This window comes from Barbus barbus (genome assembly GCF_936440315.1).
Source record: "Barbus barbus genome assembly, chromosome: 3".
NCBI lineage: Eukaryota > Metazoa > Chordata > Actinopteri > Cypriniformes > Cyprinidae > Barbus > Barbus barbus.
This window is the reverse complement of record NC_136731.1, coordinates 15,045,195-15,073,087: the sequence shown is the minus strand read 5'-3', so window position 1 is coordinate 15,073,087 and position 27,893 is coordinate 15,045,195. Positions and strand designations below refer to the sequence as shown.

The 27,893-nt window shown below is 37.1% G+C and overlaps 1 protein-coding gene across 4 annotated transcripts; it reads left to right on the top strand.

Moving 5' to 3' along the window:
* The first annotated feature begins 121 nt into the window (after positions 1–121).
* On the top strand, positions 122–27,850 carry LOC306846654 (uncharacterized protein). Of its 4 annotated transcripts, none has more exons than XM_079380181.1 (6): positions 233–645; positions 2,925–3,047; positions 15,056–15,458; positions 17,654–17,771; positions 20,723–20,791; positions 27,190–27,846. In XM_079380181.1, the coding sequence occupies exons 1-5, from the start codon at positions 364–366 to the stop codon at positions 20,754–20,756; spliced, it is 960 nt and encodes a 319-aa protein (XP_079236307.1). In that variant the 5' UTR covers positions 233–363; the 3' UTR covers positions 20,757–20,791; positions 27,190–27,846. The 4 variants fall into 4 exon arrangements, with proteins under 4 accessions (XP_079236309.1, XP_079236307.1, XP_079236308.1 ...); XM_079380182.1 differs by lacking the exon at positions 27,190–27,846 and adding an exon at positions 25,585–26,739; XM_079380183.1 differs by lacking the exons at positions 20,723–20,791; positions 27,190–27,846 and adding an exon at positions 25,585–26,739 and having other exon boundaries at positions 122–645.
* Positions 27,851–27,893: the final 43 nt, after the last annotated feature.

Genomic DNA, 27,893 nt, shown 5'->3' with positions numbered 1-27,893 from the left:
TAGTTAATTCATGCACTTGAGCTTTTCATAATTTAGCTGTCTTGTTTAGCCTATCAAACAAGATAATTTCGTTGAAATGGCACGACTAGTTACAAATACATGTAATTTATTGTAAGTGTTCAGAACGCTGGTCTTCTGGAGCTCACAGGCGCGTCCTAGTGCGCAACCCTGAATTGCTGTCTATGTAGGCAGCTGATTAGGATTTAAGCTCCAGCCATTTGAGAAAGCGTCTGTGGCACATGGGCTTAATGAGCTCTCTCAGAAGTGTTCTAACGGGACGAGCTGAGGCGGTCACTAATCCACAATAACCAGCAGCCTTTCAAACTTGCACTTCCATCTTAATAACGACGACAACCGGCAATCATGACTATAGACGCGCCCGTTATTTTGTCCGCTCTTTTCTTTACGATTATTGCCATTATAGTTGCATCGGCGTTCCTGGCGAAGAAACCTGCGCAAAAGAAAGACCAGAAACAGAGACCGCACGAGGAGAGATCAGAGCGGGTTACTGCGTATCACCAGCCCATAGTGGAGCAACCAGCTCCAGCTCCAGCGCACAAGGAGGTGATTATTGAAAAGAAAAGAGAAGAACCCGTTCCTGTCGTAGAAGCTGAAGTCATCCCCGTGCAACAAACACCTGTACAGGTAAGATGCACCCTGGCCATTCAGTGCACCTTGCATTTCCTCGACACTATTTTTGATTAGGTTTATGCAGTGCTCGAATTGAATCAAGTCTTATGGGGGGTCCCCACCATCAGACTTTTTTTTTTTTTTTGGTGGGGGTGGGGGTTAGTCTCGCAATATACAATTTATACAAAATAAACAATATATTTGATCATAATATGCATAACTATATACTATTTAATGTTGCATAACAAAGAGAGATAAGCTACTATTCTTCTTTTAAATGGCTTACTCCAAGTAAAAATGTCTGAGGGACCCCCCTAAGTCTATTTTTTACTTCTTATGGGGGGTCCCTAATGCCTTATGGGGGGTCCCGGATCCCCCCAGCCCCCCTTCAATTCGAGCAGTGGGTTTATGTGCGCATCGCGCATGAGTCGGACTGGCGTCTTTGGCGTCTGTCAAGTTTCAAAACAGTTCAGCTTTTAAAAATGTGTCTCCAATTCAGTTCCGTTTTGTTGCGCGTGTTTTTTGTTTTTTTTTGTAGCCTATCTGCTGAAAAACAACAAAACAATAGACAAAATTTGTAATGGTTTTATTGGTTATGGTGGGAATTGTGTTGCTTTTAATGGAAACTGTAATGGACCCTTTGGGTTTTTACTGGTAATTGGTCGTTTTCTATTGGGGTCTATTGGTGGCTTTATGTGTCCCAAAACACACTACCAAAAAAATTTTTTTTAATGGTTTTACTGGTTAAAAGTTGATTGTTTGTAGTGGAAACCATTAAAAAAAATTATGTGATGGTTTCTATTGTTTTGTTTTTTTCAGTGGGGGTCTCCTGAAAAAAAAAGAAGAAAGTCTGGTGCCATAAGCATTGCATGTTTTAAAAGAGTAGATATGAAAAACTGCGCTGTTTATTTTCAATTTTTGGGGCAGCCTGTATAATTCGTTTAAGAATGAAGTGGCATTATTGTTATGAGTTTGTATGTTTCACTTTTCAGTTTGTTTATAGCCTAATTGTCATTGATGATGACTGTAATGCAAATTGTCCTGTTAACATGAGCACAGTGCTTCACAATCCTTGTCCCGTGGCCATAAACTCTACAACAGAGTTCAGAAACAAGGCTGACAAACAAAGTAATCACTTAACGTATTGCTATTTGCTACTTTAACGTTCATTCAATGTAGAAACATGGTTGCTCCAGTGAAAGAGATCATTTAGTATGATTTCAATCCAAAACACTACACAACTGAAGATCTTTTCAAAACACTGTGAAGGCGGCCATCTTGGCGTAGAGTACAGAATGTTTCTTTGCTCAGCCTTTTTTAAACCTCATCCTGGTGAGAGTTCAGCAGGGTTTTTGACCTTTCATATGAGAACGCGTTTGGTCTTGTCTTAGAATGTGCTCACCACAGCAGAACCCAGAGCTTTGGACGTGACAAACTCCAGGGTCCTTCTATATATGGCTTCAAACGTATATATTGTATAACATGTTGCTGTTGAGAGCTCAAGGAGTCTTGAGCACAGGTGTGTGTGACACTAGTGAGCACATGATCTTAAGTGAATACACCTGAGGAGGAGCTGACATTTACAAAAACGGAGGTGCTAAAATGAGCTTCAGAGTTCCAGTCTTACTGACTGATATTGTGACACCATTATTTCTCTCTCCGGTGGACTACTTGACGATCTTCTATACATGTTTAGTTTAATCCAATAACCAATTTTACAAGATCACTTTCTGATTAAAGTCCATATTCTGGCTATGGCTTTATTTTGCACACCAAACATTTACTGGAATATTCCTGTATACATGTCCTCCTTGCTCCAATAATGTATTTAATCGGTAGCTTGACTTTCCCCTCTTTTCTGTTTCTAATATCACCCACAATTACCTTTGTTTAGCCATGTGTATGTCTAAATTAATGTGTGTTTATGGTAAATAAGGTGTTCAAACGACCCAGAATTCTGGCATAACACAGAATTCTAAAAACGCCAAAATTTACTTTATTGGGTTTTGGCTCGTTCATACATAACATAACCAGAATATGATCAAATTCTGATCGATATTGGAATATTCTTGTATCAGAAAATTAACTGTAAAGTGAAACTGATTGGTTCCAGAAAGTATAAGTATAATAATAATAACTTATTATTAATTATTTATTCATTTCATAATATGGAACTATTTCTCTAGCTTTTTTCAACTCGTATAACATGAAATTAGGCATCCATATTTTACCACACTGGCAACACGGTGTATCTCTTTGCTTTTTTCTGAGCTTCATTCTCTTTGCTCAAAGAGGCTGAGGAGGAGATAGACGTTGAGCCTGCTGCAGTCGCACCTGTAATTGAGGAAGTTGGTGTTGTTGAGGAGCAGCCTGCAGTTGAACCTGAGGTCATCCCTGTGCAAGAAACACCTGTCCAGGTAAGATGCATAATATGATGTACTTGTTTCACACACAGCGTGTAAAGGTGCAATTTAAAAGCGTTTTATATCAATTATTATTTTCTATTTTTATTACATTAGGGTATTCCATTACAGTTTCTTTTTATATTTATTGGATTTATTTTAGTGTCATGATGGGTTTTATTTGAGTGGCTTGATGGTGTTTTGTCTTTGTGTATGATATCTATATTAGATTATTGGCCATTTTTATGGACCGTCCACTCTGATTCATCATGTGGCTTTCATTTGTACCACCTGTATTACTGCAGTTATGAGTTGGTAGTTCAAGATTGGTATCATTATATAACTTAATTGCTTGATGGCACCAGTATGACACCTTTTGAATGTAATGTGTGTACTTGAATTTGTCTTAGACTCTTTGTTCAGTTTGACACAGAGTGAATTTTGTTCTGCTCAAGGCACTTGTTTTCTCTTTCTGTGATTGATTTCCCTTTTTATTTGGAACATAGATGTAAACCATAATGTGAAATTCATAACAAAGTGTGACTCACTGTCCTGCAGTGTGAAATGTGTTTTCACTAGAAATGACACTGATGATGACCTACAGCCAATTACGGGGAAAAGGAAATCATCACCCCAACCATTCTTTCCTCCATATTCTTGTTGTTGTTGTTTTTTTTCTCTGTAAATGAGCATATGGACAACCTGGAGCGTGAGCTGCTGCTTTTAATTTGGAGTAATTCCAGTCTTGAACCAGAATTCCACTCATGCGTGATCTTATGTCATTCCCTGTATCACTTCTCGTTCTGTAAACAAGACTGAGCTGTCTGGATTCTTCGTAGTGAAATAGTGTGTAATATGTGACGACCCTCTGTCACCCATCTGGCATGTGATGTGCCAACCTTAGCAACTTTGGCAACAGTGATCTGACAGCTTTGAAAATCATGTAGTGTGTACCTGACTTAAGACAGCACCAGCTTGCCTTTAATACACTCATAAAAAATAAAGGTTCTTTATAAACATCTATGGTTCCATTAGGAACCCTTTAACATCCATAAAACCTTTCCATTCTACCAAAGGTTTTTTTATAGTGGAAAAAATGTTCTTTTAGATTGTTAAAATGTTTGTCACACTAAGAAAAACATGTTTCTTATAAGAATTGTTCACTGAAAGTTTTGGAACTCAGTTCCTCTATGGTGTGGCTGCAAAACCCCCCTTTTAAGAGAACCTATTTTTAAGAGCGTATATTCCTTTTCCATAGCTGTGAAGTTCCACACATGAGAAATATTAGAACTGGCGTCACACCTTCTGCTCCAATCCTGTCCATTCAGTACCGCAGGAGACCCTCTGCTATCCATTACACCGTGTTATGTAACATTACTTTTTCTGCCTCTACTGGCCTGACTTAATAACCATGAGAGTGATAAAATTACGGATAGAGCCAGGCCGAATTTTGTCTAATCTCCCACAGCCAGACTTCAGACTAACTGCATGAAATCTGGTTTGCATTGCAGCTCATTCTGGCCGAGAACTACCCATCAAAGACAACAAGGGGCTGTTTGTGTAGAAGCGAACAATCACGGTTCTCTTTATACATTTAGGGCAGAATGGTAGACCAGCATGGGGGAAAAATATCAATTCAAATAATAGGAAGGCAGTCACAGTGGATGGTTTACTTCCACTGCAGAGCATATTTATCAGTGAATGTCTTCCATGCAGAAGCTAGGAATATATTGATGATATATTACTCATTTATTGAGGCTATAAAGCATATTTACATAACCTGGCTGGTTCTTGGTTCCTGCTGAGTTTTATTTTCAGCTCTAATCAAACACCAGGCCATAAGTTTCAAATGAACCCCAAGAGCTTGACGAGACTCATTTGCATATTTTACTGCACATTACAAGTACATACTTGATGTAAAACACGTACTTTGAAATGGATGAGCACCACTGAGACTGGATGTACTAATCTTTAAAGCGCTACATATTATGCACCGATGGGGACTAAGGCCTTAGATTAGCTGGTTCAGGTGCGTTTGGTTAGATGTGAAACTGAACTCTGCAGGAAGAAAGATCTCAAGGGACATGGTTGAGACTTAAGTGTTGATTGGTTTCTAGGGAAAAATAAACTCTTGGATTGTTTGTTACCCATGGGGCAGTTCTCCAATAGATGTGTGACTTTGGAAGAGAGCTGGAAGATGGATCATCTCCAGCAGAACTTGTCCTGCCTCTTGACTGGATGTAATCATTTTCTAATGTTAAAGTAAACTGTCAAAAATATATTTAATGCATAGATCTGACACTGAAACGTAAACCTTTAACATCCATTAATAATTTTATGTAATTATTTTCTATAAAACTTCAGTTAATGCCAATTGAGAAAAAGTCGACTTAATCATATTGAATGCACACTTGTAATGTATTTCAAATCTTAAGTGTATTAAAAGCTGTACTTGCAGCCAGTATTAATGAAATAAAAGCCCACTTAAGTGTACTTAAGAGATGCACTTTCACGACTAGATTTCTGAACCCATTTAAATATACTTAATGTCAGATTAAATGTTTTTCTTTGGAGTATATTTTAAATCCATTGTTTTAATATTCTTTGATCATGCTTTAAAGTACACTTATTTTGATGTGTTGACTACTAGAGCACATGCAAAGTACCTAACAGCAATTTTAACTGTATATTAAATTTAACTGTAATGTATGATTATACATGTGTAATTATATGATATACTTTCAATAGAAATGACAGTAAAGTGTATTTTACTTTACCATAAATGTTTGTCAGTACATTCAGCAGCAACTTTAAATGTATTTCAAAGACAACAGAAGTTATGAAATAAATGGAGTTGCATATAATATAAATGTAAACTATATTTTCATTTAATTACAAATGTCCAAAAACATTGCATTTGTTCACATTTAAGTATATTAGAGTATGGTGAATTCAGGTAAATTGGGACAATTTTGCCATTGAAAAAATGTCCTACTATTTTCAAAAAGTACGCTAAAGTGTACTATTCACAAAAGGCACCATATTTTATATCATATATATATATATATATATATATATATATATTACACAGTATATAGTCAATTTTGGATAAACTCCCCTTTAACCAACATGTTAAAACAAATGTTTAATGTCGGCCAGACAGTGTCTTCCTGTCTAAATAGACAATTTTTTGTACACAATAACCTGGAAATTGTACCAGACTCTGATGATGGTCAAAGGTCTGTTTCTCATTTAATTGTTTCTCTTTGTTTTACTTGGACATTTGTCACATTTGGAAGTAAAATGGGTTGAGAATGCCATTTCATGTTGACTTTAAACTCCGTAACCCCTGTGGTCCCCCATGATCTTTGGCTCTGTGACCTTTAGACATGTTGACCTGGCATGATTCCTTCTTTCAGACCTCCTTCTGTCTCCCTAAAGACATGAGTTAATACCTAGAAAGAAGGGCTCGAATTTCACCATTCTTTGGATCGACTGGAGGTTTAGAGTGTTAAGGAATTAGTTCCTAATTGGTTCCTTCATGACTCCGTACATTGTTTATCTGCTATTTTTGCCTCATAATCAGATTTTTTGTTCTGCTTTTGGATGGTAAACCAATGCCACAGAGTGTGCAGTGTGTTCTAGTCTCTTTTTTTAAGCATCTGGACCAGTTAAAGGAATTAAAATGAAAAGGAATTTAAAAAATAAAGAAATTTGTCCAAAAGTTACAGTTACTTTGAATACAATGGAACATTATCCAAAGAGAAGCGTAGCCTGTGACCTAATTCACACTTGCTTCAGGGGCTGGTTAATTGCATCAATTTTTTTGGTTTATCTTTCTTCCCAGTTCCTGTTCGGTCTCCTTCTCCCACAATTCCAACTCTCAGCTCGTCTAGTTTTATTTGTTCGGAGAGTTTTAACTTCCTTACATGGCAATGTGTATTCAGAGGGAAAATCTCAAAGAGGAAAGCTGTACCAATCTGATCTGAGGTGCCGCCAACAAGAATTCAACACCAGCAAAAAAACTAAAAATGGCCTCCAACGCAAAGCTTGTGTCTGTTATTTTGGCTGGAACATAACATGTGAATGAGTGGCTGAACTGTAGGGTTAACTTAAAACCGAAGACGTCAGCGTTGAATATGTGGAGCATGAGCATCTGAAACAGGGCGAGCGCTCAGGAACATTCCTCAGCACTTTGTTTCTGTCTCCACGCCAGTCAGTCTCCTAACAGCAGTGTGCTGTGGAATCTGTTCGTCTGCCTGCTGATTGGTCAGGCTTTCCTCTGACTTTGCTGGTTTGGAATTTCGGCCCGTTACTGTTAACTTCCTTTTTCAGTGATCTGTGCAAACATGGGCATGATTGATTTCCTCTAGGTGTGAGTTTAACTGAAATTAGTATCCTAAGATTGTGACTGGTTGTATTGGGACGTTAATGTTTTATATCCTCAATTAACTGTATACATGAACATTTGCTCGAAGAATTCTGGAAAAATAAAGGGCATTTTTAAGGTTTATTAGCACAGTTTTGTTTGAGGGGTACAGCTTAGAGTAGGTGTTGAGTGTTAGATTTGGCTCTTCACATTTAATTTTCATATGAAATATGCAGCCAAGTTTCCATATAACTGAGAGGAAGCAAAATCTAAAGCTAAAAATGGTCAATTCCAGTTCAAAATTTGTTCCAAGTCAATGAACTGCCTTCTTTAGACCGCATTGTAAGCATCATATTCATGCTTTCATCGTGTTCCAGAAGAACAGCAATATAATAATAATGAACGTCAAGTTCAATTAACAAAAAAAAGAATCCAAGAAGAAATGCTGATTGTAAATGCACCTTTTTTCATTCCAAAGAGAACCAAAGAGTATAGAGAAGTGGTGGTTGATACAAAACTTTTGGAAACTCTGAATCAACTCAACCAACTATTTTGCAAAATGATTCCATTTCTAAGCACTTAAAATGTCACCCACTGGCCAAAACTGTGTAAACCCAATATGAACTCAACCCAAACATGAATAAAGATGCATTTTACAAACCAGTAGTTAAGGTAGAAAAGCTTTTCCAAACTTTGAATCAACTGAACCAGCGACTTCGCAAAATGATTCACTGTTTTGAACGCTCCGAACACCTTAAACCACTCAAGATGGTGTAAATGCAATATGAACTCGGCCCAAACATGAGTAAAAACACCAAATACTAACCAATTACAAATCTTTCATGAAAGCATAATCTAAACATCATTAAATGCCAATAAATGTAAGGTTAGAAACATTTGACTACACTCTTCTATTTTACAGCGCATGAATGTTTATTAAAATTCAACCTACATTGTAAAACTGACCCAATTAAAACCATGTGTTAAACTCTGGTTCATGAGGTGACCAGATCACCACTCTCTAGCCAGTTATTTCCTCTCATGTATTGGTACAGAATGGATTTGTTAGTTGGCTGTAGTCTTTGTGGTGTGTTCAAGCGCAACTTTTTGGCCCAGACACAGGCAATGTGAGGCGACAACACAGTCGGCTTTTGTCGCCGCTTGTTCTTTGATGTTGGTTTGGTGTGTCAGCCTTTCGAAGGCAGTAGTCATTAAGATTTAGAAACCCATCTACAGTCACAAGCCCTTTCAGTCACAAGTTGTGATGTCTCTTAACTAAACAATGGTGCAGTGCAGTATGCTAGTTATGCTAGTAGGCAGACACTGACTGTACATGACAGCTATGGCCTTATGACACAATGGCCTTTTTGTAAGAATTCAAAGCAGAGCTGAAGGGTTTGTGGTGAATTCATTCAGGGTAAGCGCTTTCTGTAAATGAGTGAAACAATGAGAGCTTATTCCATTCAAGATGCTTTGGCCTACTGCCTCAAGATGTTAAACCATTCAAAATTATAATACAGATTTATTCTTGCTGTAAATATGGAAGTGAGGAACATGTAGGCTAAATGAGATCTTTACATGAGTAACTGATATTTACAGGGAATTTTCACATCAAATGAAATGAGGCACAATTTGTTTGTGTCTGTCTACGCATTTAATATATTTTTGACAGTTTACTTTAACAGTTCATTCTTTATATATATATATATATATATATGTATATGTGACTCCAGGGACAAGTAAAAAGCCTCTGTAAATCCTCTCAGGATCTGTTTGTCTTAGGTGATCTGTCAAATTTAGCATCGCATGTTTTCTCACTCTGACCTCCATATGTGGTGGCATCAAATATAGATTTCCCATCATCCACTGAGAGAGGATCTGCGATGACCGTTGAGCCTGAGATGGCATCGTATGCCATCTGACATCCTCACAGGTTGTTCACGCTTTCTAAGAGCATCAGGGGCTAATGGACTGTTGGCAGTCATCACGGCGAGGAAGAATCCGTCTCAAGCTGCCCTAATTCCCTCACTGCCTGTGATGTGTTTATGTCTGGGGACGGAGAGCTGCGTGACATTAGGTTACTTTTTTTTTTTTTGGATTAAAAAATATTGAAATGTTTTTCATATAGTCAAATAGATAGATATAGTTCTAGCTTTAAATGTTATAAAACAGCACAACTGTGAAATCGAATTCTGTTATCTGTAGGGTCAGAATTTATGCTCTAAATTACAACATAATAGCTTCCCGGCATTTGTAAAAGGAAAAAAATAGCAAAAGTGTTTTTTTTTTGGCAATATACACTATATTGAGAAGTATTGTCAATATTTTTTGCCAACTGTAATTAGTATTGGAAAGTGGAAGCATTTCAGAACCGCAGCAACCAGAAGACCATGTAAAGCATTGGTGTCAAACTCAATTCCTGGAGGGCCACAGCTCTGCACAGTTTTGCTCCAACCCTAATCAAACACACCTGATCCAACTAATCAAAGTCTTTAGGGTCACTACAAACTTCCAAGCAGGTGTGATTTGGAGCTGTTTGGAGCTAAACTGTGCAGAGTTTGGGCCCTCCAGGAACTGAGTTTGAGACAAATGATGTAAAGTTACAGAGCTAGGTCACCGAGTGCTAAGGTGCATGGTGCATAAGTCACCAACACACTGCTGATTCCATAGCTGAAGAGTTACATACTTCCACTGGCATTAATATCAGCGCAAAACTGTGCAGCAAGAGCATCATGGAATGGGTTTCTATGGCCGAGCAGCTGCTTACAAGCCTCACATTACCAAGTGTCATGCCATCCATCGTATAGAGTGATGTAAAGTAGGGCTGCACGGTTAGTCAAAATTAAATCACAATCACAATTAGGCAAAAGCTGCGATTGTCTGCATATCCTTCAATGAAGTACAGTTCTGTGATCAGTAGTAAGTCTCCATCTGAAGAATGGCACTCCAAATATGCCCCACAGAAGAAAGGTAATGCACATCATTCCAGGAAACAGATGAAACCGCTCTCATTGATTCAACGTGACTAATAAACACAGGACTACGTCAATATATGGTTTATCTGAGTTTTTCTTATTGTAAATTTCATTATAATACAGCATATTTATAATGCATTGCTAAGTGAGTTTGGAATAAAAATAAATGTTATTAAATGTGGTATTTTGTGGCACAAGAGGTTCATAAATGCTTCTCATGTTTGGAAAGATGTTTGACACATGTTGATTTTTTTCAAATGCATGTTATAAATGACTCAAACTCACAGGGTAAAGGCTTGATGGTGTACAGAAGTGGGTTCAGATGGAGCAGCATTTACTACACAGAGCCGTAGTTCATTGACAAGCTACACAAACTGCTTTCATAATTGCAGAATGATTTCATCGATTTCATAATCCCGTGACTAAATCTGTCTGCGATTATGAACGCGGTTTTGTGTAGCTTGTTAGTTAACTACTGCTTCATTGTTAGTTCCGGCCAAGATTTACTATTTTCACAGAAATGTGCTTCACTAAAAGCTATGCATGACAATAGCATTTGATTAATCATGCAGCCCTAATATAAAGCATCTTGCTACTGGACTCTGTAGCAGTGGAAACCTGTTGCGTGACGAATCACAGTTCTCTGTTTGCCAGTCTGATGGGTGAGTCTGGAGAACGTTACCTGCCTGGCTGCATTGTGCTAACTGTAAAGATTATGGAGAAAGTACTGGCTCAGCTACAGTCTTTTTTTGTCAGATAACGCTATTAATGAAGTCTTTCAATCAGGTTTTAAAGCTCTACATAGCACTGAATCGGCCCTGTTAAGAATCTTAACTGACATGTTTCTCTCGACAGATTCAGGGAAACCCATGGCGCTTGTCCTCTTAGAAGAATGTTGTGGTTGACCAAGTCAAAAGCTGTGCTTAAGTCTGTCATGCCTGGAGTCTCGTGTAGGACTTCGAGGTATGGTTTTACAGTGGTTTCGCTATTATGTCAAATGGGTGTTTTACTGTTCAAATAGGGCATTGCGTTTCTACTGACATTCCTCTTGGTTGTGGTGTTCCGCAAGGTTCAATCCTTGGACCTGTGTTGTTTTCAATGTATTTGCTCCTCCTGGCTTCTATTTTTGAAAAATATGGTGTCTCCTTTCATCTATATGCGGATGATACCCAGCTTTATCTTCCCCTACAGCGTAATAAGTATTCACTTCAGCCATTGCTAAATTGCCTGAACGAACTTAAGCTATGGCTTTCAAGCAACTTCTTACACCGGAACGAAAACAAATCAGAAATTTTGTTTGGTACTAGGGAAAATGTTGCTTTTAATTTTGATCTTGACTTCCTCACTCCATATAATACACAGTGTGCCAGGAACTTAGGCATTTTATTTGACTCCAGTTTAAAGTTTGATAAACAGATTTCAGATGTAGTTAAGCCATGTTTTTACCAACTTCGCCTTCTCAGTAAAGTTAAGCCCTTCCTATCTAGAAAAAATCTTGAAACGGCTATCCATGCCTTTATATCATCTTGGATTGATTATAGTAACTCTTTGTATTTTGGTATTTCTCAGTCTTCAATTTCTTGTCTTCAGTTAGTTCAGAATGCAGCCGCTAGACTGCTTGAAGGGAAGCAAAAATATGACCATATTGCTCCTATTTTAATGTTTTACACTGGCTCCCTGTCAAGTATAGGATTGATTTTAAAATGTTATTTGTTTACAAAGCCCTCAATAACCTGGCTCCTCAATACTTAACTGATTTGCTGCTTCCGTAAACCCCGTCTAGAACCTTGAGATCTCGTGACCTTGGCCTACTCATTAGTTAAACTAAAAAAAACGTGGTGATCGCGCCTTTGCTACTGCGGGACCGAAGCTTTGGAATAGCCTTCCTCCCTTTATCAGACGTGCCCCATCTATTAGTATTTTTAAATCTTATCTAAAGACATTTTTTCACCCTGGTTTATAACACCCCTTAGTATGTTTCCTGGGTTTTTTACTGTACTCTGCTGATCATATTTTTCTGTTGATTTCCTTGTTACGCTTATATTTTATTCTTTGTAAAGCACTTTTGTCAACCTTGGTTGTTTAAATGTGCTCTAAAAATAAATGTTGTTGTTGTAAAGCTTGGTTGAGGAGGGATGATGATAAGGAGCTGTTTTTCAGGGGTTGGGCTCAGCCCTTTACTTCCAGTGAAGGTAAATCTTACTGCTTCAGCATATCAAGACATTTTGGACAATGCTACTGTATGCTTCCAACTTTGAGGGAACAGTTTGGGGTAGACCCTTTTCTATTCCAGCACTACTGTTCCCCAGTGCACCAAGCAAGGTCCATAAAGACATGGTTGGATGAATCTGATGTAGAAGAACTCAACTAACCAACACAGAGCCCTGACATCAACCCCATCAAACACCTTTGGGATGAACTGGAATGGAGCCAGGCGACGCCACAGACGAATGGAAGCTGTTATAGCTGCAAAGAGGGACCAGTGTATTTAGGGGGACCAATGTGTTGTCATGAGGGTTGCAAAGGGGTGGAAAATTTTCCAAAATTTCTGGAAAGTTTAAAATATTTTCCAGAAAGTTTTTGCAACCCTAGTTTTCAAGTACCTGTTGGTGTAATGGTCATATGTCCCAATACTTTTGTCCATATAGAGTAAATTGCAGTGCCTCGAAGAATCTCATTCTTATTGTTTGTTGAAACTGAAGTGTGAATTAAAAACTTAATTTCTGTGGTAATCAACAACAGCATGTCTTTAATGTTGACGCTAGAGCTTAACTTGAAACTGGAATGTTCCTTTTAACGTGCCAAGTTTCTACATTGTTTGTCAACCATAAACCGTGTACTGTTAGTCTAATGAACAATATAATGCATTGTAAGAATTTTTTTATTATAAGTATTATTATTGTGTCTTGCTATGGCAAAAAAAATCACTAATGCACAGGCTTTAATGGATTATAATTCTATTGTCTCACTGTAAGCACTAAAAATGTGTGTATGTGGAAGTACCACTGATGAAGTTTAATTATTGGAATTTTTGCGTTTGATTCTGCTGCTCTTGGTGCGTTTGACTCATTTCTCAACTCTGGAATCCAGTAGCAGAATCTTTTGCAGCAGTTTGTCAGTGGGATTTGAGGGTTACGTCACAGTCACTCTCACATACACAAATTGTGTGTTTATGTGAGATGGAATGCACCATCTGCTGGTGGTCAACAGATGCCAGCAAGTTTGGTTTCAGAAGGAATAGAGTTGCTATTCTGGTAGCAGCTTGTCTTGACACGTGGATAATAAAATGCACAAAAACGCTCGTGACCCAAACCTACAGTCTACAGTCTTAGAAACTGAGTAGCAATGGTCAACCCTTGTAACCCTTCAAAAAAAATAAGGTTTTTCTGTTAGTATTGCTGTCATTCTCTTTCACCAGCTTGTTGTTGGCATTCTATGTCACCTAATCTAATAATGGCACAAATCTACAGTTAATCCTAAATTTAACCTCTCTGGATAACCTTAATCCCTACAGATTCCAATTCAATCCAGTCTCCACCTTGCTCTTGTATGGTGTAAGGTGGTGCTGCAGTACGATTGAGGCCATATGAGGAATAAGTATTGGTTTCAAATTCAAATCTATTCTGCTGATTTCCACCCTGTAAAAAGTGGTGAGGCTGCAGATTCGGTCTGGCTACTAAAAGGATTAATAAACTGATATTTCCAGCACTCACATGGATTGAATCTAAAATCTATGACGCTGTTCTTTTTGCCCATTAGCTTCCAGTCCCTAACCACCATGAATGGTCAGAAAGTCACTTGGTGGTTAGAAGGCTTGTGCACCTGTTTCTCCCAGGCTTCTGGGAGTGCATGTAAGCGGCTGAGTTAAGAGCTTTTATGGCTGGCAGAAGCAGTGAAGTGGGTTTGGATGAGGGTTAGTCAGAAGAAGTAGGAGCTTTGTCCTCTTGTCATGGGCAGGAGAGGAAGGATGACAGACTGCAGATGACAACTGTCACGCAGGCACTCTACACCAGCCACATGGGGAATGAAGCTCTGCAGAATGTGCTGCTGGCTACTGAGATGAATGTTTGAATTGAGTGGCTAGTTGTTCTGAATGCAATGTATGAATGGGATTTTTAGTTTGGTTTCTTTTGAGTTTTGTTCAGGGTTTTGTTCTGGGCCTTGGTTTGTTGTAGGTTTTGTTTTGTTTTGGGTTTTGTTCTGGACCTTGAATTATTTTGGGTTTTGGATTTGTTTTGTTCTGGGTTTTTTGGTTTGTTCTAGCACTTGGTTTGTTATAGGTTTTGTTCTAGGTGTTGTTTTGGGTTTCGTTTCATTCTGGGCCTTGGATTGTTCTGGGTTTTGTTTTGGGTTTTGTTCTGGATTTGATTTTTGTTCTGTTTTGTTTTGTCATGTTTCTTTTAAATATAATTTCTTATGTCCAACATGATAAACATAAGTTTGCTACATAAAGAAATCCAAGCATTATCTTGTCAGAGAAAAAACAAACAAACTTAATTTGACTACAAAAAAGTAATGAATAAACATTGGATTAGTTCAAGATAGTCATTCCCCCCCAAGACACCTCGTCTGTGCCTATTAAGCTGAATTAAACGCCTTATATTTACAGCATTATCAGCTGCTTCAAAATGAGCTGAAATTACTGTTATTCTTTGTCCCCACCTTCTTTGTCTCTACAGGCAGCTCCGGAGCCTGAGCCTGTACCCAAAGAAGTTGTAGTATCTGCAGCTGTGGAAGAGCCTGTCCTTGTGCCAGAGCCTGAGCAAGTACCTGCCTCGTCACCAGAACCAGTGGCCGCACCAGTAGAAGAGCCAGTGCCTGAACCAGTGAAGGAGTCTGTCCCAGAACCTAAACCAGTGCCTGAACCAGCCCCCGAGGTTCCCATCCTTGAACCAGCATCTGAACCCACCCCTGAACCAGTGTCAGTGCCCACCCCAGAACCAGTTTCTGTACCAACCCCTGAACCAGCACCTGCACCCATCGCAGAGCCAGCATCTGCACCAGCCCCTGAAGCAACGCCTGTGCCCATCCCTGAGACCTCACCAGCAGCCGAATCTCTTCCAGAGGTCCTAGAGAATGATGGTATGGACAATACTCTGCAGTAAATTTAAAAGTATGTAGTTTTTGTACTCTTTTTGGGTATAATCCTGTCATTGCAGGGACAGGTGACCCTGTGAAGAATGCTGGGTAACACTTTGTTTTACAGTGACCTTGTTAGCCATGTTAAATATACTTACTATAGTGATAACAGTAAATTGGTAAACCAGTAATTAGTGATAGTAAATAGTAAACAAAGCCCTAATCCTATAGTTAAAGTATGTTAATTTATAGTACTCAACACTTAAATATATAATTACACTGGAACAAGGACACCTTAAAATAAACTGTAACCAAATGCTGCTAAAACTTCTCACTGATTCTGCGTAAGAATATATTTACAATAAATTAAATGATTTATAAAAGAGTGCGTATATGTATGCATGTATGGTCATTAACAGACATTTGATGTGTTATGTTTAATACATTATTGCTGGGTTTCAGAGGTAAATAAATAATACAATATAAAATAAATTAATATTATAATAATAATACTAATAGAATAAAAATTTACAGTAAAATAAAAAATATATAAAATACAATGGAATTGAGCTATTTAAAAAAATCTAATAAAAATCACATTCTGGCTGGTAATTCATTTATATTTACACTTTTCTCTCATGCACTGAGGTAGTTTGTTTGGATCCTGGCTTCAGTTTCTTCTGGTTCCTATCTGTCTGTGGCTCTCTGAGCTGCAGGTTTCATTATGCTCCATAAGAGCGAGTGTTTTGAGAGCAGGGCAGTGAGTGCTCGTGGAGATAAACACTCACAGGGCGATCCACTCAAGCACACTAGAGCTTTGTGCTCTGCGGCTGTAAACTGACGCCAATGTGTAACTGGGTCCCGGTCACACACTTCCTTTGTTCTCCCAGCGGTACATTGGCCTCTAGGTTACAGATTCTGCTGCGTTTACATCCAGATATCAGTTGGTGTGCTCCGATATAACCCTCATTTGCAAAAGACCAGTGTGTCAGTTAATGAATTATAACAGCAGCAGAGCTAGTTTCAGTAGCACATAACGCAGATATAAAGTGTGTGAAATAGGTTTCAGCCACCAACAGCATGTGCAGAACAGCCTTTATCCTTGATTTAATATAAAGACTTCCTAGCTGCTGGTGCCAATGACTTGATAGGCCTGCAAGTGGATTAGACCTGGTGGGATGATAATCTGGGTTAGGAACAGGGCGCAGTGTCACGGAAGATTTTCTGCCCTTCCTGTGTTGTTGTCTGATCCGCCGGGACGATACAGACACCTTCATACTGATCGAACACCTGCTTTTTGTATCCAGATCAAGTGAGGTCCTCTATAGCTGTGTCAGCAGCCATATCACCCTGCAGCCCAAGACTGGTTGCCTACTGAAGCTAAGCAGGGTTGAGTCTGGTCAGTACCTGGATGGGAGACCTCCTGGGAAAACTAGGTTGCTGCTGGAAGAGGTGTTAGTGAGGCCAGCAGGGGGTGCTCACCCTGCGGTCTGGGTGGGTCCTAGCGCCCCAGTATAGTGATGGGGACACTATACTGTAAAAAGCACCGTCCTTCGGATGAGACGTTGAACCGAGGTCCTGACTCTCTGTGGTCATAAAAAATCCCAGGGTGTCCTTCGAAAAAGAGTAGGGGTGTAACCCCGGCATCCTGGCCAAATTTGCCCATTGGCCTCTGACCATCATGGTCTCCTAACCATCCCCATATCTACTGATTGGCTTCATCACTGTCTCTTCTCCACCAATAAGCTGGTGTGTGGTGGGCGTTCTGGCGCACTATGGCTGCCGTCGCATCATCCAGGTGGATGCTGCACATTGGTGGTGGACGAGGAGATACCCCCTTACTATGTAAAGCGCTTTGAGTGCCTAGAAAAGCGCTATATAAATGTAACGAATTATTATTATTATTATTACTTAGACAGGAGACAGAAGTATTTGGCCGACATTTAAAGTGAGCGGTGATGGAAATCATTCTAATATGATTTGCTGCTCACTAATTTTTATTTATTTATTATCAATGTTGAAAACAGTTGTGCTGCTGTTTTTCCTGGAAACTGAAATTTTTTTAAAGGATTCTTTGAACAACAACAAAAAAAAAAAACAGCATTTTATTTGAAGCCAAAATCATTTTATAGCAGCGTAAAAGTCCACTAAATCACTTTTCGTCAGGTAAATGTTAAATCTGATATCGTGCCTTTCAGATGTTGCAGCTGCTTTACTGACAGATGAGGTCGAGACCCCGGCAGTCGTGCCCGATAATAAGAGGACCACCAAGTTTGAGAAGAGAATGACCAATGAGGAGATGGAAGAGGAGCAGAGGTCAGTATTTTCCTTCTCCCTCAATCAATCCACTGAAGTCATAGCATCTCCGAATAACACACAGCAGTGAAATCTACATTTCACGGTTTTGTATTTCTATATATCTAGAATTGCTTGACTTGAACAGCATTTCAAGCACGTGAAGTGTGTATGTGATGTATTTGAAGCCTCCCCTCTGAATTATGCAGACTGATGCTTTTTAGTGACTCTACAGTGCTAAATCTTTTGATGGGGAATTGATTAGTTACATAAAAAGTTACCCGTGTTGTATGCTGTAGTTTGGAGAATGTCCTGTAGATTTGTTGTCAGAGGAAAATTTTTGTTACTCCTCATAATTTTGGGCCATTTATAGCTATGCAATGCACAGCCCTCCTCCACCCACTCCATTACTCACCGGGGGTGTTTGGATAAGGAGGGTGAGATAATCACAACAGCGCTCCTATCTGTGGCAGACTGTCAGGGGCGCTCGCGGGGGCTCAAAGTTTGACTGGAGGTTCAGGCACACTTTGCTGGGGGTGGGTGTGGTTTGTTTGCTTGATAAAATGTGTAGATTGAGCAGTGGGCGATCTGAAAAAATAGGTTACACTTTATTTGGATAGCCCACTTTAGACATTTGACTGACTATGGGGGCATTTACATGAGTTTTCAATTGAAAAAGTTTTTGAAACTTCTGTTTCAAACTCATCTAAACTACAAAAATTGTAAATGTACACAAATTTGTAAAAACAGTGACGTCATGCATATTACATATTCAGTCTAGGAAAGACTGAATGTGTCACATCACAGCTACAGGCCTGGCAAGAATAATAGTGTTTAGTCTTTTTACACAGATCCGTGTGAACGGGAAGGGTTTTGACAATGTTGTCGTCTGTATGCAAAACTTTTCAAATATGCAAAGGGCAAACTTGTATGTTGTCGTGTAAACATCATGTTACTATGTAACTACATGTCAACCAACTCTCAATAGAGTTTTAGTAGACTGTTAGGGTTAGAGTAGAATAGGTTAATATGAACTTTATAATCGGGAGAGTGTCTGATGAACATCAAAATAAAGTGTTTGCAGATATTAAGTAGACAGACTACTAATAATCTAAAGCGAGTAAGAGCTCAGGAGAAGACTCTTGCATTGTATTTTTCTGAATTTCGAAATGACTCACAAATCTAAATAAACCATTTAAATCCATAAATTAAAATAATGTCAGCATTGCTTAGTCATTTCTTATACACCAGACCTGGGTTTCCACGAGTCAACAAGGTTAAAATAAGTTTTTTTTTTTTTTTTTTTTAACTTAGGTTTTGTTCTTTTGAAAATCGTATGAAACCTGGTTTCATCCTTTACTGTACACTAAAATGTAAAACTTTGGGGGGTACATTCAATTTTTTTTATTCTTAATTTACTTTTGGGGGCATTTACTATAATTACTATAAGACTATAATACTTTTATTCAGCATGGCTGCATTAAATCAATCATATGTGACAGTAAAGACACTTAAATTGATACAAAAGATTTCTGTTTCCAAACAGAACTTTTGAACTTTCCATTTATTAAAGAATCCTGAAAAAAAAAAGTTCATATCATAGTAATAATCAGCTCAACTGTTTTCAACATTGATAATATTAAAGGGATAGTTCACCCAAAAATGAAAATTCTGTCATTTTAATTATTCACTCTCATGTTGTTCCAAATCCGTTCACCTTCGGAACACAAATCAAGATAATTTTTCATGAAATCCGAGAGCTCTCTGAACCTCCATAGACAGCAACGCAACTGACACGTTCAAGGCCCAGAAAGGGAGTAAGGACATCATTAAAATAGTCCATGTGACATCAGTGGATTAACTGTAATTTTACGTAGCTACGAGAATACTTTTTGTGCGCAAAGAAAACAAAAATAACTTTATTCATCAGATTAAAGCGCGCTCATGAGTCATGATACTCCCCAAAATGGCGCTATAGGGTGACGTGGAGATGAATTGTTGAATGAAGTCAATATTTTTTTTCTTTGCACACAAGTATTCTCATAGCTTCGAAAATTGCGATTGAACCACTGATGTCACATGGACTATTTTAACGATGTCCTTACTACGTTCCTGAGCTTTGAGGATCCTTGCTGTCTATGGAGGGTCAGGGAGCTCTCGGATTTCATCAAAAATATCTTAATTTGTGTTCCGAAGATGAACGAAGTTCTTACAGGTTTAGAGCAACGTGAGGGTGAGTAATTAATGACACAATTTTTATTTTTGGGTGAACTATCCCCTTAATGTTTCTTGAGCAGTAAATCAGCATATTAGAAAGATTTCTTAAGGATCGTGTGACACTGACGACTGGAGTAATGATGCGGAAAATTCAGCTTTGATCACAGGAATAAACTGCATTTTAAATTATATACAGCTATTTTAAATTGTAAAAATTTCCCCTTTTTTTTTTTTTTTTTTTTTTTTGATGAATTTAAAGCAACTTTGATGAATGTAAGAGGCTTTCAAAAACAATGTACTGAGCCCAGTTTGAACAGCAATGTATATTTCCTGCATATTTGTCATTTCCCTTGTGGAGTGTTAGAGAGTGGGTTTATGTGCAACTAAATTATAAAAAAAAAAAAAAAACTATTATACGTGTCTGACAACAAATTATATTTTGAAGCAAGTTCTCCATTCTTTGTTAAAAAAAGGCATTTACATGAAAACCAAAATAATGGTCATGACTACTGCTGTTTACGAAAGCAGAATTTAAGGCATCATAGGTGGATTCTCAACCAGAACAGAGTCGTACACTGTCTGCTTGATCACAATTGTGCATGTAAATTCAGTCAGTCATTTGAGATGATTTCTACAGTTCCCATTTGCAGAAGTCACTGTGTGTAGCTATAGATTAGCAAGTTGACTCAGTAGTCAGCACCCTACAGTACTGGTCTGTACATAATGTCCTCTGCTCCTGCCCTTTATCTTTGCAGGATAGAGTTCACAAATGACTTTACAGCTCTTTAAACAACACCAGGCAGTATGCCTGTGTCAGACCACTGGTAAGGTATCATTTACTTCAGTTTGACCCCTGACACCCCCACAGTCTCACCCCTCGGCCTCCCCCATCATCACCATGTGCTGACACGCAGGGTGTAACATGAATATCTTCCCTTCCACTCACTTTCCTTATTCGGCGACAATTTTTGTCCTGACATGCCGAGTTACAGTAACAGTTCACCCAGAAATAAAATTCTGTCATGTACTCACCCCATCTGAATTGTAATGTATCTTAAATAAATAATTTAATTTGTGAAGTTACCATTTATTTATTTGCAAAATGTATGTATTTATTTTTAAGCAACAATTCATTAATTTATTGACTCTTAATTTGATTGAAGTCATTGTGTTTATTTTTGTAATGTAACTTATTTTTAAATCACAATTTATTTATTTGTAAAGTTTATTTATTTAGTCACTATTTATAGTCACATAAATATTGACTTTATAAATAAAGAAAATAAATTGTATTTATTTATTATTTGTAAAGTTATTTATTTTCAAACAATTAATTTGTCGTCAATTTATTTTTGTAATGTTACTGTAAATTATTTGTAATTTGTATGTAAAATCAATATTAATTTTGTTTATTTATAAAGTCACATTTATTTATTTATGCATTCCTATTTATAGTGTTTTGTTTTGAGTTTGTCCTTTTGGAGCTTAGCTGTATAAATGACTATCCAAACACCTTTATATGGAAAAGAGAAGCTTGTACATTCTACCAAACATCTATTTTTGTGTTCCATGAATAAAAGACAGAAAAATGGCATGAGATTGAGTAAATAATGACAGAATGATCCTTTTTGGGTGACCTACCCCGTTAACACTGTGATCCAGCTGTTTCATAGTTTTAGATCACTGTGTCTTCTGCACAGTATGGGTTAAATATCATGGACCAGTGGACAGTCCAGTGGTCTCAACTTAAATCTTGATCTCCTGCTGGTCATATTATGGGCTGTGTACACAAAGCCGAGTGGCCACATGTGTTCTGCATCTGTCTAAAAGGCCCCAGAGCTCAAGGGATTCATTATTGGGACGCATTACAGAAGAAAACTAGGGAAAAGCTCACAAATACAGGTCACTGAACACATATGAAGGAGTGCGTGTGTGTGTTATGTGCATCCCAAAGCATTGTAGGTTGATTATGTAGAATAGCCATTCTGATGTATAATTACATTTGCAAGTCAGAAGACTTTTGATGGAGAACACATGATGCTACTTGAAATATTAAGCAAAATAATATCCAAATAATGTATAGCTTTTATTATATAACTATATTAAAGGAGTGCATTTGGACATCTAAGCCACTTAAAAATATCTGAATGCCACTGTTGAATTACTAGTGCAAGTGTCTGTTTATTGGTATCGTGACAGTTTATGGCGGTGAAATTTTAGCTGATCCTGTTCATGGTCAATGAAGAAAAGTGAAAAGAATTTATTGAAAAAAAAAAAAAAAAGCTATGGTCAGCATCTGACCATATGTTTTGTTTTTTGTTATCAAGATACAATGACTTTCAGATGTTTTTGGATGTGGTTTGGTGTCCAAATACTTTTTGCATATACTTTGCATTTAGATCCATTCAGTCCAAAAAGTGTGAATTGGACACTCTCTACACAGGACACCAAACTGGAAATTCAACAGTTTTGCTTAAAACTAGTACTGTCAAATGATTAATCACATCCAAAATATTGTTTTATATTTATATATATATATGTGTGTGTAAATATATATATGTATGTATGCATGTATTTAAGAAACTGTTTTATTTCTACATCAAATATATTTATATATAACAAGTTATATAAATATACATGTAAATATTTTTAATATATACTGTGTGTGTGTATGTATATTTACACTCGTAGATTGCATAAACAAACTTTTATTTTGGATGTGATTAATCGCGATACATAAAACACAACTGATAATTTGACTTTTTATGCCTATTTATTCCCTGATATGTAGGATATAATATAAGTTAATTTATGCATTTGGCAAATACTTCTATCTAAATTGACTTAAACTGATAAAATGTATACTTGAATGCAGTGCATGCTTTCCTTCAGAATCGAACCCACGACACACTTTTGGAGCTACAGGAAAGATTTTCTGAGCACAAAACTGTCAAAACTATAAACGTCCATCAAGACGGTTTAATTTGCCAAATAGTATCACAAAATGTTCATTCTTCATGAAGTGCACTTCCAATATTTCCAATCATTTTTTTCTCAGGTATTTCTGAAATTTATTTTAAAGGATTACTGTTAAAATACAACAAATTAGAAATTTAAGTTGCTAGATATTTTAAAAGTTTGTAGGCAATTCATATAATAACAGAACATTAATAAAACCTACATAAATTTAATTTGATTTAAATTCTACATCCTTGAATTTGAATTATAGTTCTGTTTCCGGTTTGCAACCTAAATTCATAATCAGAAATTGAATTTAAAGCCATTGTGAAACATTGACTCATTCAGCTCAGGACAATTAGTGCATTATTAGAAAGCCCACGTTTGAGTCAGGATGTAGAAGGTGTGGCATGTCAGAGTTTTTGATCAAGTAATGTATGCATAATCCAATGCTTTGTTGTTGTAGTAATAATTGATTGTGCCACTGAAAGATATGTTTAGAAGAGATTTACTGTACTTTAAACAAATAACAGAAGATATTATTTGAATTTGATCTTTGATGATAGAAAGGAAGATGAGAGCTACCGAAATGTTACTGAAGTTAAATTATACTGAAGGAGCAATTATATATCATTGGGAGGATACTTCCAGTCTTGTTTTCTGGTTTTAGACTTCCTGTATGCATATCTTTGCATGTGTACTATATTTGTATCATGGTTGTGCTCTGCATTGGAAACAAAGGTTTTAGCACATTCAGAAAATATTAAAGGTTAAAAATAAGGTTCCAAAAGCAGTGATTTCCTTAGAGAAGAACCATTTTTTTGTTCCTCAAAGAAACTTTCAGTGAACCGTTCTTCAAAGAACCATGTTTGAAAAACATTTAAAAAATCTAAAGAACCTTTTTCCGCTATAAAGAACCTCTATAAAGGTTCTTCATGGAAACACCGATGCTAATAAAGAATCTTTATTTCTAAAAGTGTATCATATGTTGTTGTTTTGGTTAATATTTGTATACAATAAGGTCCACATGTAATGTTAGTTAGGTCTATTTTTCCTCTCTCTGATGCTTTGAAATAAAGTAGGCATCATTGATGTGTAAATGTGGGCAGTCATGTGTTGATGCACATGCAGTCCTTACAGGTTTCCATTGTACGCCAAGCTCCTTTATTTCAAAAGATCAAAGAAAATTATATAATAATTTTTGTACGTCACAATAGCACATGCTTCAAATCATTTGAAATTGCCGTAGCACTGAGCTATGGTACTGGCTAATCTATTAAATATGATTGCATGAAAACAAATGTTTGGTAGGGCACTTTACTAACATGACCACACGCATCTTTCCTGAATGTCTCCACGACTCTGCTGGGCTTCAGTTTAACCACTGCATGATTAACATGCTCTGCCGAGTCTTAACAAGTAACAGCAAAACACCAGAGCTGTTAACGGTGAGTGACATGCTCCTTCATCTGTTCCACTAATCAATATATTCATCTTGTAGTAAATAATAAAAAATTGCTTAATCTACTCGCCCCCAGGCTATCCAAGAAGCAGATGAGTTTGTTTCTTCGTCAGAACAGATTTGGAGACATCACTTGCTCACCAATGGATGCTCTGCAGTGAATGGGTGCCGTCAGAATGAGAGTCCAAACTGCTGATAAAAACATCACAATAATACACAAGTAATCCTCCAATGAAAATGTCATCTCATCTGAATGAGGAAAGAAATATGCACAAATCAAGCATCATTTACAAGCAAAGACAGCTGGGTGTTATTATCGATTATGGACTGATATTTTAGCCAGAAGCATAAATTTAAAGTTAAAATGCCTTGGTGATGGATTTGTTTCTTACAAACACACAGCTTTTCGCTTCACAAGATGTTAAGTGATTCACTGGAGTGGTGAGGATTGTGATGGTTTTTATCAGCTGTTTGGACTCTCATTCTGACGGCACCCATTCACTGCAGAGCATCCATTGGTGAACACGTGATGTAATGCTACATTTCTCTAAATCCGTTTTAAAGCACATGATTTATTTGCTTCTGCATATTTAAATTATAATACACATCTTTAAAGGCCATTTTCTTAAAGAGAAAATAAAATAAAATAAATGATCCAGAAATGTCCACTTCAACAACACTTAAACCGGACATTAGTTGTATTCCTGTCTATATTCTGAAGATTTTTAAGGATGGATTTGTTCCTATATCATTAGCTTGATTTATGTTTAACATTTTATACCTAAAAACATGGTGAAAATGTATTTATTTCTTTAGATTTTTCTTGCATTTGACAGTATTTTCTGATTTATAAAGAAAAAAAACACTTAAATGCAAAATGAAACTTTTTATTTTATTTTATTTATCCTTTCCTTATCCAGGAGCATATTTAATGAGACAATTCTCATTATCTCTCTCTCTCTCTAAATATTCTATATATTTTATATATAAAAATAACACAGGATTTCACTTTATTTACCTGCACTGTTTTGGTTTTTAATTTCGAGTTGCTAATGAGATTAATTGAGTCTGTGTACGGTTAATGTTTCTCTGGGGTTTTGCTACTGTGAATACATGCATCTGTGTTTGTATCTAGGGGAGCTGTGTGTGAAAGTCTGTGGCTTTATGATACTGAATAATCTTGTTGTTATTTTTCAGAGATGCCGTGTAAGCAGAAGTCGGAGCAAGTGGGGGAAAAATGCTCCCTATAATGAACCTTGAGGACCTTCGAGGAGTGACTTTTCTTCTTTTTTTTTCTTCTTTGTTTTCAGCTTGTGAATAACTTCTTAAAGCTAAATGCCAAAGAACATAAGATTATCCTTTTTTTTTTTTTTTTTTTAAACACTTAAGTACAACTATATACAACTATGGCCCTTAGACTATGAAAAGCCTATTAAAACACTGTGATGTTATAGTTTGCATATAGTTAATTTAGTGTACGATTCAGAAAGTCTTTTGCAAAGGAAAGGGAGGGAACCAGAGATTTAGTTCTTCTTTCTTACACTCTAAAAAATGCTGGGTTAAATACAACCCAACACTGGGTGAAATATGGACAAATCCAGCAACTGGGTTGTTTTGACCCAGCAGTTGAGTTAAAAATTTAACTCAACTTTTAACTTTCTGGGTAGTAACCCAACCACCGGGTCAAAACAACTTGACAGCAGGGTTTGTCCATATGTTACCCAGCACTGGGTTGTATTTAACCCAGCGTTAGAGTGTAGATTTGAATATGGAATTCAGAAATTTGGATTTCTCATGATATGAAATAATCTTGTGCCTTTGTTGAGCATCTTGTGTTCTTCAGTCAGCCAATCAGCATTCAGTCTCACATTCTGCCCACCCTGCTCTTCTGAAATACCATCTCACCCCCTTGTGGACACTCACAGACCATCACAGGCTGATGGGAAAGTGCTTGCACTGCAGAGTCAGACATGAACATGAAATGTAGAAACCTTAAATGTAGAAATTTTTGTTGTTATTGTTTTTGGATGTTATGTTAAAAAATTAGGAGAATCTCATCAAACTTAAAGAGTGACATTTCATACCAGAATCAGAAGGGAATGGATCAGACATTATAATTTGCATAACTATTTATGATTTGTTTGCATTCTAAAAAAATTATATTTTACTGTAATATTGTGATGCATTTCATTATTGGTAATACAACAAATACTACCACGTGTACATGTTTTTTTTCTGCGCTATTGTAAAGAATATATCATTTAGATTTTGCAGTGAAATGTGACTTTGGTAGGGTTTTGTGAGGTTCACCCTAATGGCTTTTGTAATATCAATAAAGAGCCAAATTTGATGAATGACTTGTGGAATAATTTCTTCTGATACACCGCACTTAACGCAACAAAATGCCAAACAGAAATATAATTTTCAATTTAATTTCCTTCAATTAAATGGGCATGAATGAAAACATGTTGTTCCACCTGTATGAGTGTTTTTTTAAAAATCTGTTAAACACACAAGAACATATTTTAATATTGTTGGTAACCAAACAGTTGCTGGTAGCCATTGACTAGGGTGGTAGCCATAGTATTTTTAATACTACAGAAGTCAACTACCACCAACTGTTTGGTTACCAACAATCTTCAAAATATCTTCATTTGTGTAAAAAAGTTTGGAACAAATTGAGGGTGAGCAAATGATGACCGAATTCTCATTTTTGGGTGAACTACCCCTTTAAGCCCTTTTTGACCTGAACTGAAGCCTTTTTGTGTGATTTCTCTTTATGCTGTTGTGTTTGTGCTGTAGGGTACAGCAAGAGCAGCTGGCTGCCATCTTCAAACTGCTTCGAGAGAATCAGGACACGTTTGGAGAGATGACTGAGGGAGATGTGGAGGAACAGCTCAAACTTTACTCGCTTTAGTCTGACCACACACAGTTTTATATAGGACAGAACACGAGCAGGTTAACATCTGTAGCGCGGTTTAAATTTACTGTACTGTACCTACTGTTATGCTTGGGGTCACAGACACTCTAGCTCTTTATAAAAGTAATCGTAGAATTGAGGGGTAAGCAGGATTTAATGCTTAATTTGGAAAGAGGTTAATGTTTGACCCTAAAATGTTAGTGTAAAAAGCTCAGCTTGATCTCTTGCTGTATGATACACAGATAGTGTTCTCGTGTCCATATTAGCTGAAATATTTACTCATTTTCTAGTTTTTTTAGTGTGTGAATGGGAAATGAAAATAGTCTGCATTAGTGTTCTTGCATTTCTTTTGGTGTTGATATGGATTAATGCTTCATAAACTAATTCTAATCTACTATATATAATTCAAATAGCCTATTCAAAATATTTTACTGCTGCATTTTCTATGTAGATTGTTATTACCCTTGTTTGTTTGTTTGTTTGTTTCTATTTACTTGAAGAAAAAATAAAATTGGATTTGTATTTCCTGTTACATTTTGAAACTGACTTGTTGTCTTGTACTCCTAAACATACTAAATGCCACAAA

Coding starts and splice junctions, on each gene's coding strand:
- LOC306846654 (XM_079380180.1), top strand. CDS start 364: ATGACTATAGACGCGCCCGTTATTTTGTCCGCTCTTTTCTTTACGATT. Junction 646..2,924: donor TGCAACAAACACCTGTACAG/GTAAGATGCACC, acceptor TTGCTCAAAGAG/GCTGAGGAGGAGATAGACGT. Junction 17,772..27,189: donor GAGATGGAAGAGGAGCAGAG/GTCAGTATTTTC, acceptor TTTGTGCTGTAG/GGTACAGCAAGAGCAGCTGG.